General features: G+C 36.2%; 3 protein-coding genes across 5 annotated transcripts; all 3 read left to right on the top strand.

Moving 5' to 3' along the window:
- The first annotated feature begins 1,042 nt into the window (after positions 1–1,042).
- LOC147760375 (uncharacterized) lies at positions 1,043–6,298 on the top strand. 3 transcript variants are annotated; one of them, XR_015335701.1, is made up of 8 exons: positions 1,043–1,144; positions 2,062–2,415; positions 2,617–2,727; positions 3,018–3,128; positions 3,394–3,504; positions 3,645–3,751; positions 5,051–5,134; positions 5,462–5,504. XR_015335701.1 is itself a non-coding variant. In XM_087019264.1 (7 exons), the coding sequence occupies exons 1-7, from the start codon at positions 1,129–1,131 to the stop codon at positions 5,806–5,808; spliced, it is 1,134 nt and encodes a 377-aa protein (XP_086875390.1). In that variant the 5' UTR covers positions 1,043–1,128; the 3' UTR covers positions 5,809–6,298. The 3 variants fall into 3 exon arrangements, 2 of the variants coding, with proteins under 2 accessions (XP_086875390.1, XP_086875391.1); XM_087019264.1 differs by lacking the exon at positions 3,645–3,751 and having other exon boundaries at positions 5,462–6,298; XM_087019265.1 differs by lacking the exons at positions 1,043–1,144; positions 3,645–3,751 and adding an exon at positions 1,441–1,826 and having other exon boundaries at positions 5,462–6,298.
- Positions 6,299–11,446: 5,148 nt separating this feature from the next.
- Positions 11,447–12,783, top strand: LOC147760374 (uncharacterized). The gene is made up of 3 exons (XM_087018754.1): positions 11,447–11,787; positions 11,962–12,072; positions 12,620–12,783. Exons 1-3 carry the CDS (start codon positions 11,448–11,450, stop codon positions 12,781–12,783), a joined length of 615 nt encoding a protein of 204 aa, XP_086874880.1. The 5' UTR covers position 11,447.
- Positions 12,784–15,959: 3,176 nt separating this feature from the next.
- Positions 15,960–19,191, top strand: LOC147760373 (uncharacterized). Its single transcript, XM_087019267.1, has 5 exons — positions 15,960–16,066; positions 16,305–16,415; positions 16,559–16,669; positions 17,068–17,151; positions 17,474–19,191. Exons 1-5 carry the CDS (start codon positions 16,009–16,011, stop codon positions 17,773–17,775), a joined length of 666 nt encoding a protein of 221 aa, XP_086875393.1. The 5' UTR covers positions 15,960–16,008; the 3' UTR covers positions 17,776–19,191.

The raw sequence follows: 19,191 nt of genomic DNA, 5'->3' as shown, positions 1-19,191 counted from the left end.
TTGGTATTTATAACTAAAACTTAGATCCATTCAGTGGGCCACAGTGACTGAATACAGTGCAATCTTACAGTTATTCTTCTGGGACGGCAGAGTTTCCAATGATTTTGAAGTTTCATAGCACGTCTCAGGTCTAATTATTCTCAGGCAGAAGGCCTACTTTTATTAAGAAAGCCTCTTTATGACTTTCCGGTATGGGCTGTCTGCTACAAAAGATATGCGGCCAGTTAGTGAGACTTCCGTGATTTAATATTCCTATATTTCATATCACGTGCTGCGCTCGTTTCATCAACCAGGAAGGAACGTTTGGTGGCTTTCAGTGTCAGAAGCACTGCTTTGTTGTCAACAATGCGTGCACGGCATACAGTTTGAAAAAGACAATTAAAAGATTGCTTTTTTATTAACGCACTGGTAAGTTTAAGTTTTTTTCTGTATTTCGTAAAGGTGGTTGCCTCTTTTTCCGCTTTGTGCAACTAAATCCCTTTACAGTTTTGAAGTTTAAAACATTTTCACGAAATTGTCATTTAATTTTGCAATGTAAATGTTGGTAGCTATTTTTTTTATTTCAAACGATCAAAAACTCTGTTCTGCAGCATTCGTCATTATATGTTTCAAGTATTGAATTGTCCAAAATAAAATAGGTTGCTGTTTTGCGCATCTTTGTAATAAATAGCGATATCTGATATTACCCTCAAAATCATCTATAAAAACTGAAGACTACACTTTAATTCGCAGTAGGCTCTTATAGTTATTCCATTAATGCAACCACTTACATGTAAGACGCGCATGAGTTACAATATTAATGTATCCCATTTTTCATATGACGTGCTGAGCTCATTTCATCAACCAGGAAGGAGAATTAGTTTTAAAGTGAGAGATGAAACATGCAGTTAAACATTTGTTAAAAGGTCCAAAGGTTCAAAAGAGTTTAATGCGTCGTGCACCAAATTGATTTACGTATGCAACTGTGCTAGTTGAATTTTTTCTGCCCTTTCTTTTAGGCAGATTATGCCAGATATGTGAACGCTATTAATAAACACGATGGGTTCAAGTTATTTTTATCGATGACAAACAGTAAAAGCATGCCTTTTATTATTCCAGCACTGGATTTAACTTGAGAAGAAAGGTTAAATGGCAGACAAAAAGGGTATGGAACTTAGATTTAATATAGTAAAGTGTACAGCATTTAAGCTATCTTAATAATATTTTAGCGAGAGTGCATGCAGAAATGTTTGCCTTATGTGAAAACTATTTTGAAAAAAGGTGTATTGGGTTGTTAGTGCACAGGGTTTCATAGTGCGTGTAGAGCTGTTGTTTAAATGTAGAGTAGTTCTGATTTGCTTAACCCTCTCTTTACCTGCTGAAGCCGCTGGCTAGCCATTTTTCAGGCTGAGTACGTAAGTCCTCCCTGGCAGTACACTGGTGTAACGAAATTGAGGATCCATGTAACAGAGAGTCCGCCATACGTATAGTTATAATGGTTAGGGTTAGTCTGACATAAGTGGGTAAAAATCTAGGGCGAGGCTGACCTCTACAAATAAATGGGAAGTGGGCTCCTTGTTTTTGGATCTCTCTGTAACGTTACACCGGTACAGTAATCCTTCTGTGCCTTCTCGTGGCACACCACGTTAAATGAAAGTGTGGAGGCCAAGATAGAATACACTAGAAGAAGCACGCTGAGACCTCTGTCCTTTCTCTGTTTCCGCAGATTAAGCTATGTGAATGTTATAAATAACACTCGGATGCAAGTACAAATAAGTACTCCTTGCATTTAATTGTACATCTGTCAGCAAAAGTTTGGAGGAAAGTAAACATGGCATACAAAGAAGGTATGCATCCAAGAAAGAAGTTGAATTTTAAAAATTTGCTTTACATTCGATATATAGTAATTGAATTATGACTAAGAAAACATGCATGAATGTCAGACCTGCTTGACTAATTTATTAGAAAATAGTCGTATCGGTTTTCTATTTTTATATTTTCAAGCATGTACATCCTTCAATGAAATCCCCATCGTTTTAAATATTCAAATCGCTGTATAATTGAATATGAAAAAAATTGTAGGGATCACGGCAAGTGCCACCGGTCCAAATAAAAACACCGTGTATGAAAATGCAACATACAGCCCCGGAACGTCATCACAAGTGGAACTTACTCCAGGGGAGACACCAAATGATTACGAGAGCTTAATAATTCACCATCCCTTCGAAAACACCGTTAATAACAATGAAAGGATTACACAGCCACCAAAGATTAAAGTTCATAAGCGATTACTCACAGCATTGGTGTTAGTAGGGATAATGTGTGTTGCAATGATGATTGCCCTTGTTTTGTCGCTCGTGTTTGCACGTGAGGGGTGTAGTGACCAACTTACTCAGCATGTAGAACACTTGATGTCAGCAAATGATGGTTTGAAGGGTAAGGAAACAGAAATTGATGTTTTTATTCATTTATTTATTTTTTGTATATTTATATTTTGACGCATTAAAAGCATTAAAGGCAATTTTTTTTTTATTTTGTGCAACCAAGCACATTTTAAAAATATATTATTTATCTGTTATTGTTATAGAATTTATTTGTAAACTCATTTTATATCATCTTCAATATTTGGTATTCTAGAAACCAGTGAATGCTCCAGTCGTCCTTGTCAGAATGGTGGAACGTGTATTGACATGGTGAATTCTTATCGTTGTTTGTGTTCTGTCGGGTACCACGGGACAGACTGCCAAGGTAGGGGTTTAAAATTCCCCCTGCACTTTTATATCAAATATAACACCAAACACACTGCTGTGTATGTATATGCTTATGTGTTTTTAACGGCCACGCGTTTCCCATTGTTAGTGTTTGTAATCAGGTGTGTGTGTTTGTCTTTGTTATAACATAGTTATAGTTATAACATATATCACAAGCAGATTAAAATTCATGAGAGTTAGTGATCCATGTGTTGTTTGATACGATTAAAGAAGCCATTTTCAGTTTTACCAATTTTATATCGTCTTATCCCATTATGTGTATTTTAGAAATCAATGAATGCTCCAGTCATCCTTGTCAGAATGGTGGAACGTGTGTTGACTTGATGAATTCTTATCGGTGTTTGTGTTCTGACGGATACCACGGGACAAACTGCCAAGGTGGGATATAACGGTCTTCTTGTGCCTTAATTTATGATAAATATTACACTGAATAAAGCAGTATGCGTGTGTGTGTGTGTGTGTGTGTGTGTGTGTGTGTGTGAAATAGTAAGAAGGCGATTCTATAGTTATAACATGTATCATTAGTTCATTTTATTTGTGTTACAGTTAGCGATCCTTATGTTGTTTGATACGATTAAAAAGCACTATAGTCTTTTCCAGTTTGACCCATTGTTTACGTCTAATTTAATTTTGGGTATTTTAGGAATCAAAGATTGCTCCAGTCGTCCTTGTCAGAATGGTGGAACGTGTTTTGAAAGGATTAACTCTTATCGTTGTTGGTGTCCTTTCGGGCATTACGGGAAAAACTGCCAAGGTAGGGTTTTATGTTCTTCTTGCATCTTTATAATAAATATAATACCGAAAACAAAACGCTGTGCGTGTATATGTGTGTGTGTTTGTTTGTTTTACTGCGACGCGTTCCCTGGTTTAACTGTAATATCTTTTCAAATTTAGGAATTAGTCAATGTGCCAGTTTTCCTTGTCAGCATAGAGGGACGTTGACGTGGGGAATTCTCATCGGTGTTTGTGTCCTGTCGGGTACTATGGGACAAACTGTGAAGGTGAGACTAATAATTATATTTACCAATCATATACTGTATAATTGTTTTTGGCTGAGGTTGATAAATCTGCATATTGTTTATCATCTGATTGATTGTGTTTCCTTCTCTGATTGGCCTGTTAACTGATTATGTATATTTCCTTCATTCTGATAAGTACTAAATAGTGATTATGTCGTTATTAGTACCACCAGCGTGTACGCTGGCGGTACTCATGGTGTTAGTCCCGACCCGTCTCGTACGGCGCCGTTGGCTCCGTTGGCTCCGCAGGGTGTCGTGGGATACAAGTCACCGTTACCGCTTCTCCTCCTAGACCGCAAGGACCTGTGTCCCCATCTCTTAGATTTAGGTCACATATAATCTCAACCAGAACCCCCTGGTATTTTTTGTCTCAATCGGTGCATTGGCCTGGGCGTGACACTCGTTGAAACGCACCCTTGTCTAAATTTTTGAAAACTGTGAGCTTGAAATTGACCTTTGACCCACTTTTCATTATGAACTGCACTTTGCAAATTTTCTTTCCCTTATATCTCAAAAACTGGCAGAAATATGCCTAAATAGGAAGTCAACTTGAATATGCCTAAATAGGAAGTCAACTTGAATAGGAAGTCATATACTGGCAATCTAACTATGACCTTGAAATTGACCTTTCACCTACTTTTTTATTATGAACTGCATGTTTTCTGGCCTTTATATCTCCAATATTGGCAAAGAAATGCCCATGGTTACTATAGAACTTGGATAGGAAGTCATATACTGTGACCTTGAAATTGACCTTTGACCTACATTTTCACCAAGAACTGAACTTTGCATACTTGTTTGTTTGCATATTTTCTTGCCCCTCATATCTTCAAAACTAGCAGAGATATGCCCAGTGTTGCCCCTAGGTTTTCACTTTTGTCAGCATACTATGGTTGCAACAATGATAACACATTTCAAGGCAAACAAATAGGTCTAGAAAATCACAGGAGTGATCAATGTAAGAAAAACACAGGTCAATTCTAAAATCTGTATGATTGGACCATTTTTAGTTATGTTTTTTTCCGCATTTTTTTGCATATTTTGAGAACTTTTTATAGAGCTTGTTAAGCACAAAACTGGTGGTGGTGTTCCTTTTTTTCCATACGAATGCGCTTACTCCAGCTGGTGGTACAATATCCGGAGGCGGCATTGTCTCTCTGATCCTCTAGTTTTTCTTGGTTATGTAGATATTGTATTTCAAAAGTACTCTAAGTTTCGAATATAAGATCGTCCTTTTAGCTTATTAAAAGATAATATGAACTCTCGTTGTTCTCATTACAGTAAAAGATCATTGTTGCAGTCAGCTATGCCAAAATGGAACCACTTGTTTGGAAGAAAACACCATTTGTAGGAATTGTGAACCAAGTAAAAGTCGTTTTTTAATAGCAGTATATGATTTTATATTTATCACTAAATTGTGCCTCATAAGAGGTTAACACTTTTTAAGAAAAAAGTTGTAACGCCTCCAGTTTCATGTGGTTTTGTTTACAAATGATCGCATCATAGCCGTAAACCGTTTCAAATATGATTGTTATTCCAAACAGTATATGTATGTACACTCATACACATAAACACATCCGCACACAAGCACACACGTAAACACACACACACACACACACACACACACACGCAAGCACAGAGAGAGAGAGAACATTGCTACCCGTGATAACAAGTTTTATGTTATCATTCCAGCTGTTGTGAACGATTCCACATACCGTCTTGTTGGTATAAAGTTCAAAGGCGGATACGCTGGAAGGGTTGAAGTCTATCATGATGGACTCTGGAGAGCAGTTTGTGATTTCTCATGGGGTAATACTGCTGCCAGAGTTTTCTGCAAGTCCTTAAATCTTTCCTATTCCAACGCAGTTGCCGTACGAGAAGCGTATTTTGGGCAAGGTAGTGGAGTCATATTGTTAGAAGATATCGACTGCACAGGGTGGGAACCCAACATTGGATCGTGTAGGCGCAGCGGTTGGGGGAAGGGAATATGCCGTTACAGTAAAAATGCTGGCGTTTTTTGTCTTGATGATGCACCTTGAAATCAACTGTTCCAAAATGAAAAAACGAGCGCTCTCCAACAGCTGAGTGAACCGTTAAAATACATTTTGATTCATGGACCAATTAAGGTGACACAGTATAAAAGACGCATTAGTGGAATGCAGAAATGGCAAAAGTTTATATTTTAGCTTCACTTTCATTAAAGTTTTAATCACATAAAAAATAGTCGCCCATAAGGGGCCATTCCCAGTCCCTATCATACTCACTGTGGATCGATGTACTCCATAGGGATTCTCACTGAATTGCAATCAACTTAAGCAGCTTAGATCTCTGTCACGCCTACTGAACCTGCTAGGGGGTAATTAATTAATTAAAGGGGTAGTTAAATTCTTTATCTAACTCACTTATATTTTAATTAATATTATCCTTACAAGTCACAACTGAAAACAGGTATTGTGTTTGTCATCATTGCTTTAGCTGTGCAGTATATAAAGATGGCTCAACTAACACAAAAAATTAGCAGAATAATTTGACGTCCAGTGGAATGCAGTGTAATCTTACAGGTTTTCCTCCACCGATCTGGTGGTTCATTTAATTATTTTGGAGTTTTTATAGCAGGTGTTAGGACTACATTGTTCAAAACCTCACAATGAATGTAAACAACAGCTTCTTTGAAGACTTCCGGCATGGAGTGTGGACCCCAAAAGCGGTGAAGCCACTTATGTAAGACTAACGTAAGATGATATGTTACACATTGTTTCGTGTTACGTGGTGTACTCGCTTCCACAACCAGGAAGGACAATTATGGTATGTGAGAGATACTTCTTTGTTGTCAACAAAATGTGCGCACCGGTAGTGTAAAGTTTTCAATTACTCTTTCTATAGATATCTATTTTGATTCATTCGCTAGTAAGCAAAAGGGGTACGTTTCATTAAGTATTGAATATGCTTTGTAGAGATTCTTATCTATGTGTTAGCTTTGTCCATCTATTTTATGTCTTCTTGATCTAAGCTGATTTAGGTAATAGGATATGTCAGTTAAAAATGGAACAGGCTCAAGTATGATGTTCGAAATTTGGCCGATGACGGCTGCATCTATTGAAGGTCCAATTAATAAAATAAATAAAGCAGATTAATAATAAATGTTGCCGTGACCGTACCGTTAAAAACTCGAAAACTTTCTTGGGGTGGATATATTGTACTTCGCTGCAGAAAAACTATTGAAGATTGATAGAAACTGATACTGGTGTGACCTAAAACTAAATTAAATGATTTAAACAATAAAACAATATGCTCCGGGGAGACCCGTGTTGCTGCATGAACTGAACTGTTAGGGCGGGAGTTCAATTTTATACTTGTGTGTCATGTGACACCTGGACACATCTCACTATGATTTACTCTAACCTGTAATAACTGCAAGTGTTAAAAATCAGCCAATCTCTATTCTGCAACATTACAGTGTTTTGGTACACAGGTGTTGTTTCGTTTATCAAAAATGAAGGTTTACCTTTTTGTGCATCTTTGTAATAAATAATAATAATAATAATAATAATAATAATAATAATAATAATAGATATGCATATACAGTGATATTTGTAACAAATAATAATAATAATAATAATAATAATAATAATAATAATAATAATAATAAATATGCATAAACAGTGATATTTGTAACAAATAATAATAATAATAATAATAATAATAATAATAATAATAAATACGCATGTACAGTGATATTTGTAACACATAATAAAAATCCCAAATCAGATCGAAAGGGACTCTTTGAATCGGAAAGTACCGGTAGGCTCTTATAGAAATCCCGTCAATAAGTTATAAAGACACTTTTTCTGCAAAATAGCCTTTTCCAGTTTCGTTTATGTAAAACACCTAACTAAATATCACAGCAATAAAAATCGCCACTCCTATTTTTTTGTTTAATGTAACACTCACTTATGAATACCGGGTGACCAAGCATTTATTGTCGATTAATTGTTCTTGCTTTGTGAATTGGTATGAGACAATGATTGGTTTTTGATAAAACTTTGAAAATTTTGCAATTCAGAAGGTAATTATCGTGAAAGTTATCATGGTTGACGGCACGTATTTAAAGGTAAAACCAGGTACCAACATTTAGTTTACGTTTTTCTTTTGTTTGGAATATACCCGGTATGAACCCCTAATTACAATGTTCAAATAAAACCAAAAGAAAGGCTTTCAAGAAAAATCCCTGGTACCAGATCATAGTACTACCGTTTTGACTCGACAAATTTTAAAACGGTGTTGATAACTATTTAGATGAGGGAGATGTTTGAAATCAAAGTCACAATTTTCATGCCAAAAACTCTGCTCTCTACCGAGAGAGGCACTTCACCTCCCAAAGAGGTAACACAGCCACGAAAGTCTCAGATCAACAGGCGGCTGCTCATTGCATTTGTGATAGTAGATATACTATGTGCCGCACTGGTTGCTATTGTTGCTTGGTCACTTGGCTTTTATCCTGAGGGAATAAGACAAAAACAGATCCTGAATAATAAGAATGTGGTTTCAGCTAAGAATGTGTTTAAATTGTACATGTAAGTAATGCCAGAGGACACGTGAGATACAAAGACTGTATGGAAATATTTGACAGAGAATTAATAATCTTGGTGTTTCCTTCATTCTATCATTCACAGGATCGTTGTAGCTATCAACTGTTGATGTTGCTTTTTAGTGTCTGAAAGCATGAAGGGAAGGAAAGGGGAGGGGCTTTCCACTAAGGATGAGAAGAATATATATTCATTAATTTTTGCGAGAGGAAATCAACTTCAAATGTACATGTATAATCGATAAATCAAATACTAGTCCAAATCCTTGGCATGGTAAATTGTTGATCTCATGGGACTTGACTATATATATAACTGTATATCTCTTATCTCATAGCAGTTTGGTGTGAAGGTAAGAAATAATGCAGTGAATTGTCAAAGGGCTGCATGCATTGTTCGTTATTTCCGTCTGATAAAATCGAGGCAAGGGCATTGCTTTGACGTTAAGAAGCACGTGTAACTGTTTACTTTCCATAGAAATGATTACCCACACACATAAATAATTAACGAAATTCGTTAATTCTGATGGTCTTTAAAAAATGCAACACATGGTGACGAATTATAACTTCACCGCATTCATTTTGCCTAAATTTATAGGGGTCGACCATTGTCTTAGCTCACCTTGCAAAAATGGTGCCTTGTGTGTGAATTTGGCAACTACGTTTCGATGCTCTTGCACTTCGGTTTTCAAGGCGAAACACACGAATACGGTAAGTTCATGAACACGATATTGTTGCTTATAATGTAAGGCTTTTTATGCTGTACTTAGAATAGACATTAGCTACAGTTGACTTCATTGTTCAAGAAATTTTGCTCTGAACCTGATCGTATTGCATTATGTTATAACCCATATCCCCTAAGAAAAATATGGACATTAGCTGCCATATACTGTAATTGAGATTTAAAAAAAATAAATCAAATAATGAATAGGAAATATATATGCGGTACCTTTCAGAGTCTCGTTTCAAGATTATGTTGTTTTATAAAATTGTTTAAAAAGTAGTAAACCGACTTTGATGTTTTATTATGACAAACGGAAATGAGGCATTCAAAAATTGTTTTTAAGGTTCTTAAACTAACCAAGAAGGTGACATCAATATATTTGACGCAAGTAACATAATTGAGACAATGAAGGTGTAAAAGGTGGATAGTTTAGCCTCACGTTATTTTCATCTTAATCTAATATTCATCCACAAAACAATCGACCATCACCCTTTCTATTTCGCATTATTTATTAATTTATTTCAATTCCTTACAATTTTCATGATAAGCCAGAATGAAAAACGGCTATGGAAGCTTTATTGCACTCTTCAATATATTATTCGGATTGCTATAGTTGTATACAAGGGTTACTCAACTAGTACAAGCCCTTGGCAATTAGGTTGATATTTACAACTAAAACTTAAATACATAAAGTGGGCCACAGGAACTGAATACAATGCAATTTATAAGATGCCCTTCCGGGACGGCAGAGTTTCCAATTATTTTGAATTTTCGTAATACATCTCACGTCTAATTATTCTCAAGCAGTACTTAAATGAGGGAAGCCTCTTTATGACTTTCCTGAATGGGCTGTGTGCTACAAAATATATTTAGCCAATTAAGTGAGACGAACACGATTTGATATTCCTATATTTCATATCACGTGCTGTGCTCGTTTATCAACCAGGAAGGAACGTTTGGTGACTTTCAATGTGAGAAGCACAGTTTTGTTGTCAACAACACGTGCACGGTATACAGTTTGAAAAAGACTATTAAAAGAGTGGTTTTTAATTAACTCATTTGGTAAGTATAATAAGAATATTTGGTATTTTTCGAATTGTTAAGTTTTTTTGTATTTTGTAAAGATGATCACCTCTGTTTCTGCTTTGTGCAACTATTACCATTTAAATTTTTTAAGATAAAAAAAATTACGTAGTTGTCGATTAAATAGGCAATGTAAATGGTGGTAGTTATTTTAGCGAAATCACTTCAAAGGATCTAAAACTCTATTCTGCAGCACTTGCTTTTTTATGTAATATGTATGGAGCTATCAAAAATAAATTACGTTGCTGTGGATTGCAATGAATATTTTTTCATATAACGTGCTGTGCTCGTTTCATCAACCAGGAAGAAGAATGAGTTTTTAAGTGAGATGTGAAACATACAGTTCAAAAATCGTTTTTATGAACACAACAGTTAGTAAAATAAGTAACTGAAAAAGGTTTGAGATAGTTTAGTTTTGCATGGACGTTTTAAAGATGGTTATCTTTCTTCTTGATGCATTGTGTACCAATTTTGATTTACATTTTTCAGCTATGTGGACGCCAATTTTTAATTGTAAAACCAGTAGTATATTTTTCTGTTCTTTCTCTGTTTCAGCAATTTATGTCAGCCATGTGACCGTTATTAATAATACTCATGGCTACAAGTTATTTTTATACATGACAAATAGTAAATTAAATGCAAATTAAATTTTATCATTCCAGCACTGGTTTTAACTTTAGAAGAAAGTTAACATAACAGACAAAAAAGGTATGCAGCCAGGACCTTAGCTTTAATTGTGGAGACGTGAATAGCATTCAAGCTATAGTAATAACATTTTAGCGAGAATACATGTATGAGACAAACTACAGTTATTTGAAAATAAGTGTATTGGATTCAAGGTTTCCTTATAAATGGTTTCGTCAACTATGTACAGGAAGTTGTTGCTGCTGTAAATACCTCTGTGTATTTTTTCTATAATTTCTGTTTCAGTAGATAAATTTGCACATTATTAATTTATTATTTATTTAAACGTTGCATTTAGTTTCCAGCAAAAGTTTTGAGAAAAGTAAACATGGCAGACAAAAAAGATCTGCGTCCAAAAATGAAGCTTTATTTAAAAAAAATGCTTAACGTTAAATATATATATATAGTAATAAAATTATGAGTAAGAATATTAGGGAATATCAGCCATGTGTGATAAATTTAATCGAAAATAGGTGTATCGAGTTTCTATTTTTAAAATGATTTTTTTTTTTTTTTAGACATGAACATCTTTGAATGAAATCCCCACCGTTTTAAATATACAAATTGCTGTATAATTAAATATGATAAAAAAACTTCTAGGTATCATGGCAAGTACCACCTGTCAAAATGTGAACACTGCGTATGAGAATGCAACATACAGGCCCGGAACGTCACCACAGGTCGAACTTACAACAGCAGAGACACCGAGTGATTTTGAGAGCTTAATAATTCATCATCCCACCGAAAATGCCTTTGATACCAATGAAAGGATTACACAGCCACCAAAGACTAAAGTTCATAAGCGCTTACTAACAGTATTGGTGTTAGTAGGGATAATGTGTGTTGCACTGGTGATTGCCCTTGTTTTGTCGCTCGTGTTTGCACGTGAGGGGATAAGTGACCAACTTACTCAGCGTTTAGAGAATTTGATCTCAGCAGAAACGGGTAAGTAAACGGAAGATTTTTAAACTTTTTAAAGTCTTTAGAGACCACCGACATATGTCGGTTGTCGCTTGTTTCATCGTGTGACCAAGTATAATGTAAATGTGATATATATTTGCTAAATCAATATAATATGTTTGTAAAAAATTATATTATCTTAAGTATTTGGTATTCTAGAAATCAATGAATGCGCCAGCTTTACTTGTCAGAATGGTGGGACATGTGTTGAAGTGGTGAATTCTTATCGATGTCTGTGTTCTGCCGGGTACCACGGGACAAACTGCCAAGGTAGGGGTTTAAAGTTCCTCCTGTGCCTATATATCATACATAACGTTGAACAAACCAGTGTGTGTGTGTTTGTGTTGGGGTGTACGCGTGCGTTCCCGCATTTTAGTGTTTCTGAGCGGGTGTGTTTGTTTGCATTTGTGGGAAAGAATGATCAGGTGATTTAAGTTATATCAGCAATATCAGTGGCGGGTTTGGAGGGGGTCAAGGGGGTCCTGAGCCCTCTTCGGTTTCTGAAAAAATAATTACACTAATACTCCCCACTGGAAATTAGAATTTTGATTGGCTGATTTATAGTGCTTATCCGTTTCAAATTGCACCGTTTGCCCTCAAAAACAACAAAATACACGTATTCTGGGGTCATTCAGAGGGCTCCGAAGCCCACCACAGGGTCGGCTTCGTATCCGAGGCTTGTCATTTGTTAAAAAAGGTATCTTCTTTGCAGAATTATTGCCAAATACCTTTTTTTCAAAACCCGCACCGTTGCCATTGTTTTGCACGTTTGGACGTTTTGTAATGATTCCCTCTCCTTATGGGGGCTCCCTTAAAGGCTCGGTCACAACTGGACTCACGAATTTTAGGATAGTACGGCCCTTGCGAATTTTGGGTGCAGTAGTGGTCGTGGAGTACGTAGTAGTAGAGGGAAGGTTGCAGTGGAAAGGCGCAAGTCTGCCTTGCGAGTCAAAGGGTCCACGTGAGAAACAGGGACGCTAAATGCAAGGTGCAATGTACTCATTCCCTGAGTTTGCCTTGCTACCTGCGTATGTGGGACGCACTCATCATTTATGAAGAGAATGCTACGCAGGGCGAAAGTAATTTCCTTTTTCTTCACAATGAGGAATACCAGCCCGCTTGGCGCCAGGTGTCGCTAGTGTGAATTCAGTCCTTCCTAGGTCGCCATGTTGGATATTGTATACGTTGGACTGTGGTACTGGCCTTAATAAACATGCCTCAGTATTGTTGTGTACCTGAATGTCAAAGTCGGCAAGGTGGGCATAATTTTCTTGAGGATTCAGGGCTTCGTTTGAAGTGAAGGGTTGCCCATGTCAACACACCTTCCATGTTAAAGGGTCAGTTACAACTTGACCCAGGAACAGTAATTCGGCCCCTAAAGATAGACGAGTTGCCTCAAAAAGAATACACGTAAAAAGGTTAATTGATCTTGGCAAAACTTATAAAGTTTTGGAAAGAGAGCTCCATAGCAAGAAAGTGCCCCTAGGAAGTATGATTTATCAAAGTGCGTTTTCTTATGTCCGTAATTTCAGAAGAGTTGTCAGTAAATATATATAAGTCCCGGTAGCCTACTACCCGCATAAGGTTGTGTTATTAAGTAATATCCTTTTTTATTGATGTATTGAGCATGACCGGTAATGTTAATTAAATAATTATTTTTATTTAAAATCATTATTCAGTACCTCGTAAGAATCATAAAACTAGGTATAGTTAGATAATTTATTTGTTCATGTATAGATGCAATTTCTCAGCCAATGGAATAATGCATGTTTGGAAATCTTTTTGTAACAGTTTAAGAAATAAAATTTAAAGAAAGAAAACATTTTATAAATGAACAGTTTTTGTTCTTTTTTTACAAAATAGCACTTCTGAATTGTTTTACTTGAGTAGAAACACCATATTATTTCATCGCTCTGAAAATTCATTAAAAAGCAGCAAAACCAAATATTTTATTTAAACAAAATAATTATTCAGTCCATAGTAAAAACCATGAAACCATGTAATACTTAGATAATTTATTTGTGCTATAACTTTCCTGAATATATAGCTGCAATTTCTCAGCCAATGGATCACTGTAGGTATGGAAAACTTTTTGTAACAGTTTAAGAAATAAAAATTAAAGAAAGCAAACATTTTACAAATTAACACAGTTTTTTGTTCCTTTTTACAAAATAGTACTTATGAATTATTTTACTTGAATAGAACCACCACATTATGTCATCACTTTGAAAATTCTTTAAAAAGCAGAAAAAGCAAATTATTTGCTGTAAATACAACTAGCAATTTATTTCATCCCACTAAAATACTTTACAAAATAGCATCATGGGTTTTTTTTCATTACAGTTAAATATTATTAAAAACAGCATAAACACATAAGTACTTTTTGTAAAGAATATAGCACCACCAAATTATTTCATTTTAGTGAAAACATTTTTTAAAATTGCACTTCAAAATTATGATTGCAGCTAAAACCATCTCATACAGGGGTACTTTCTATAAACTTGTTGACACATACTTCCTATAGTGTTTTTCATTAAAAAAAGTTATCCTGGGCAAAATACATGTAGAAAAATATCCAGCGTCAGAATGAATCAACCCCACAAACAGATCTTTGAATGTAAACACAGCAAAATAGCAGAATGGGCGATTTGTAATGAACATCTGGCCTTCTAACTTAGTATAGTATTCGCGGGTTTTCTTTAGGCCCAGATTCGTGCACGAGATACACATTCCAAAAAGGGGAAATCGGGTCCGGGTCCAACTGTCATGTGTCTGCAATGGTTTTAGACACAACAATTATTCATACAGTTTGTTCATATACTTCTTCTCTGTAGCTGACATTATCTCTCCAAATCTGGAAGCAGTGATCCGCCATTGTCTCTCCTTGTGTCAGATTGCGCTCTTTCCTTGTTGTAACTTGCTATGCTCAGTGTCCTTCGCTGTTTGTTCCTCAACCTAAAATAGTCATATCCCATTAAAGCATGGTAGATGGTTACAGCATTAAATAGTTAAGATACAATTTTATATTTCTATGATGTCACACATCACCTAGTTTGATAATTCTTTCTCATATTTGGGCCTGATTCTTAATATTAGACCTCTGTTTTCACTTACATCATTCCCTCTATCCATGCATTATTGTTTTCATGGCACTTAGCAATAGTTGTCCATCACAGCCGCCTGTAAGTCAGCTTTAGGGTAGGCCTAACTGGTGGCTACATCAATCTTTGCCGCTGATGTGAAGTGATGGTAAGATTCCTGAAGTAATCATTTTATCCTGCTCTTGAAGTTGGCTGTCCTGGGGTCCTGAAATCGACAGTTTCAGGCTTTGCCCCCAATATATGGGCCTTCTTTGGGTAACCTTATAAAGAAAAAAAATAAGTACATTTACTAAGTATAAAAAATCTTCGTCTTTCGTGCTACTAAAACAAAATATGAGCGTAGGCCTACTCGTACCTACAGTAGTCTACATGTACATAACATGTCAGATTTGACACACACACCTCGACTAATGTTCGATTTTTTTCAAGGAAAATAGTTAGCATTCGTGTTTTTCAAGCACTAAATGAAAAGAAAACACATACCTTTCAGTCAATTCACATTTTCATCCAGATGTTATAGCACCACATTCAAGTAAATTGCGTTTAAGTTGGTTCACTGTCAGCGACGCGTGCACACGCTCCATGTTAAACTCTGGTGTAAAGCCGTGAGCGAGATTCTGCGAGATTTAAGAAGGACTGCTTTCACCCCCACGCCATCTAGCGGCAGACCCTTAAAGCGGGTATTCCCCATTGCCTCACACGTTTGTATTCACGTATTGACCGCGTTTGTATTGACGTACTGACCGCGTGTGCGTACTGCAAATATATCCTGTACACGGTGCGACAAGCCTTTAACGCGGATATCAATTCTGTTTTGTGGGATATTGTCACATTCTTCATAATCAACGTAGCGGAATTGGGCCAGAGTATTTGGAAATATAAGCACATGGAAATGGGGGTGGGACAACCTTTTTGACCAATGTTGTATCATAAGCAGATTAAAATGTATTTCAGTTAGTGATCTATATGCTGTTTGATACGATTAAAGAAGCCTATTTCTGTTCTATTTCTTATCCATTTTATATCGTCGTATTCAATTATGGGAATTTTAGAAATCGATGAATGCTCCAGTGGTCCTTGTCAGAATGGTGGAACGTGTGTTGATATGGTGAATTCTTATCGATGTTTGTGTTCTGTCGGGTACCACGGGACAAATTGCCAAGGTAGGGAATGAATGTTCTTCCTGTACCTTAAATTATATAAAATATTACGTTGAAAAAAACTGTGTGAATGACGGGAGGCGGGGAGAGTAAGAATGTGATTCTATAGTTATAACACGTATCATAAGTACGTTAAAATTGTGTTACAGTTAGCGATCCTTATGTTGTTTGATTTGACTAAAGAAGCCATTTAGAGTTTTACACATTTTATATCGTCTTATTTAATTTTTGGGTATTTTAGAACTCTATGAATGCTCCAGCGGTCCTTGTCAGAATGGTGGGCTGTGTGTTTACATGGTGAATTCATATCGATGTCTCTGTTCTGTCGGGTACTACGGGACAAACTGCCAAAGTAGGGGTTTAATTTTCACTTTTATATCTAATGTAACACCAGACAAACGGCTGTTTGTGTGTGTGTGTGTGTGTGTGTGTGTGTGTGTGTGCTTTACGGCCACGCGTTCCCTGGTAATATCTGTGATATCTTTTAAACTTTAGAAATCAGTGAATGTTCCAGTCGTCCTTGTCAGAATGGTGGGACGTGTGTTGACGTGGGTAATTCTCATCGGTGTTTGTGTTCTGCTGGGTACGACGGGACAAACTGTGAAGGTGAGACTAATTATCATGTTAACCAATCATATACTGTTTTGTTGATTTTGGTTCTGGTCGATATGTCGCAGAGTTCCATTTCACGCAGCATAAGTCCATCCCATCTTCCTGGGGCCTGCAAAACAAAATACTGATTAAAAACAAGAGTTAGTTTTTTGTTTGTAAACAATTATTTTAAATCTGCATACTGTTTATCATCTAATTAATGATATGTTTCCTTCTTTGATTGACCAGTCATCTGATTATGTATATTTCCTTCACTCTGATAAGTAAAAAAACAATGATAATGTCGTTATATTTATTGGTTATGTAGATATTGTGTTCTCAAATTCCCGGACATAAGAACGACTTTTAAGCTTATTAAGATATATTATGAACAGTGGTCATTCTCGTTACAGTAAAAGATCATTGTTGCAGTCAGCTATGTCAACATGAGCCCGCTTGTTGGAATCAAAATTCCATTTGTAGGAATTGTGAATCAGGTAAAAGACGTTTTAAAATAGAAATATATGATTTCATATTTTTCACTAAATTGTGCCTAAAAAAAGGAAAATACTTTTTGAGAAAAACTGTAACTCTCCCAGTTCCATGAGGGTTTGTTTACATATCGTCGCATCATAGTCGTAAACAGTGATTTTTATTTCAAACAATACCTGTGTATATATACACTTACACAAACACACTGCCACAAACACGCACACACGTAAAACACACACATACAGAAGAAGAAGAAGAAGAAACGAGAGAGAGAGAGGGAGAGAGAACATTGCTCCCCGTGTAACAAGTTTTATCTTAACATTCCAGCTTTTGTGAACGATTCCACATACCGTCTTGTTGGCATAAAGTTCAATGACGGATACGCTGGAAGAGTTGAAGTCTACTATGATGGAGTCTGGGGTACAGTGTGTGATGACAGCTGGGATAACACTGATGCCAAAGTTTTCTGCAAGTCCTTATACCTTTCCTATTCCAACGCAGTTGCCGTAAGAGCAGCGTATTTTGGGCAAGGTAATGGAGCCATATGGTTGGACGATGTCGACTGCACAGGGTGGGAACCCAACATCGGTTCGTGTAGTCACAGCGTTTGGGGGGGTCGAAAACTGTGATCACAGTGAAGATGCTGGAGTTTTTTGTCGTGGTGATACACCTTAAAATCAACTGTTCTAAAATGATAAAAGGAGCGTCCTTCATCAGCTGAGTGAACCATTAAAATACATTGAGATTCATGGACCAATTAAGGTGACACAGTATATAAGCTGCATCAGTGGGAGGCAGAAATAGCAAAATATTTTAGCTACACTTTCTTCAATTTTTTTAATCACATAAAAAATAGTCGCCCCTAAGGGGCCATTCCCAGACCCTATCATACTCACTGTGGATTGATGTACTTCATGGGGATTATCACTGAATTGAAATCAACTTAAGCAGCTTAGACGTCTGTCGCGTCTACTGAAGCTGCTAGGGGGTAATAAACTATAGTTAAGCTAAATTCTTTATCTAACTCACTGATATTTTAATTAATATTATTCTTAAAAGTCACAACTGAAAAGAGGTATTGTATTTGTCATAATTGCTTTAGCTGTGCAGTATATAAAGGTGGCTCAACTAACCCAAAAAATTAGCAAAATAATTGACTTTCACAATGGAAAGCCAGTCGCCAAGTGGTCCACTGCTTACATGTTTTCTTCCACCGAGCTGGTGGTTCATTTAATTATTTTGAAGTTTTTATAGCAGGTGTTAGGACTTCTTTGTTCAAAACCTCACAATGCATGTAAACAAGTATGGAGTTTGGGGCCAAAGGATTTGATGCCACCTGTGTTAGGTTGACGTGAGTTGATATGCTACATATTGTTTCGTGTCATGTACTCGCTTCGTCAACCAGGAAGGACAATTGAGGTTCGTGAGAGATACCGCTTTGTTGTCAACAAAACGTACATAGTATCAAGTGTTCAATTAGTCTTTTCAATTTTTTTCTATATCTATGTATACGCTAGTAAGAAAAAGGGTAGGTTTGATTAAGTTTTTAATATGCTTTGTGGAGATTATTATCTTTGTGTTAGCTTTGTGCATCTATTTTGATTTACAACCTTATGATGTAGCTGTCGATACATGACACAAATAAAATAATGTTCACCATCATACTGTAGTCATTTTAGAAATGCAATCTCACTGTTTAACGTTCAAAAACCAGCCAATCTCTATTCTGCAACATTACAGTGTTTTAATTGGTATAAGTGTTGTTATGTTTTTCAAAAATGGAGATGTACCTTTTTGTGCATCTTTGTAACAAATAATAATGTCTGCTATAAACCCCAAATCGTATTGGTGACACTTTGAATTGGAAGGTACCGGAAGGCTCTTATAAAAACCCTGTTAATACCACTTTTCCACTTTCATTGATGTAAAGTACTTATCTTAATACAAGCATAATAAAATTAACACTGCTCCTATAATTTTGTTGTTTTATATACCACCCCAAGACCTTTAGAAGACCGGTTGGCCAAGCATTTGCCAATTTTGCT

This window comes from Lingula anatina, chromosome 8 (assembly GCF_051362555.1).
Source record: "Lingula anatina isolate TDL-2025a chromosome 8, LinAna3.0, whole genome shotgun sequence".
NCBI lineage: Eukaryota > Metazoa > Brachiopoda > Lingulata > Lingulida > Lingulidae > Lingula > Lingula anatina.
The sequence above is the reverse complement of the archived record's forward strand: the minus strand, read 5'-3'. Positions and strand labels throughout refer to the sequence as shown.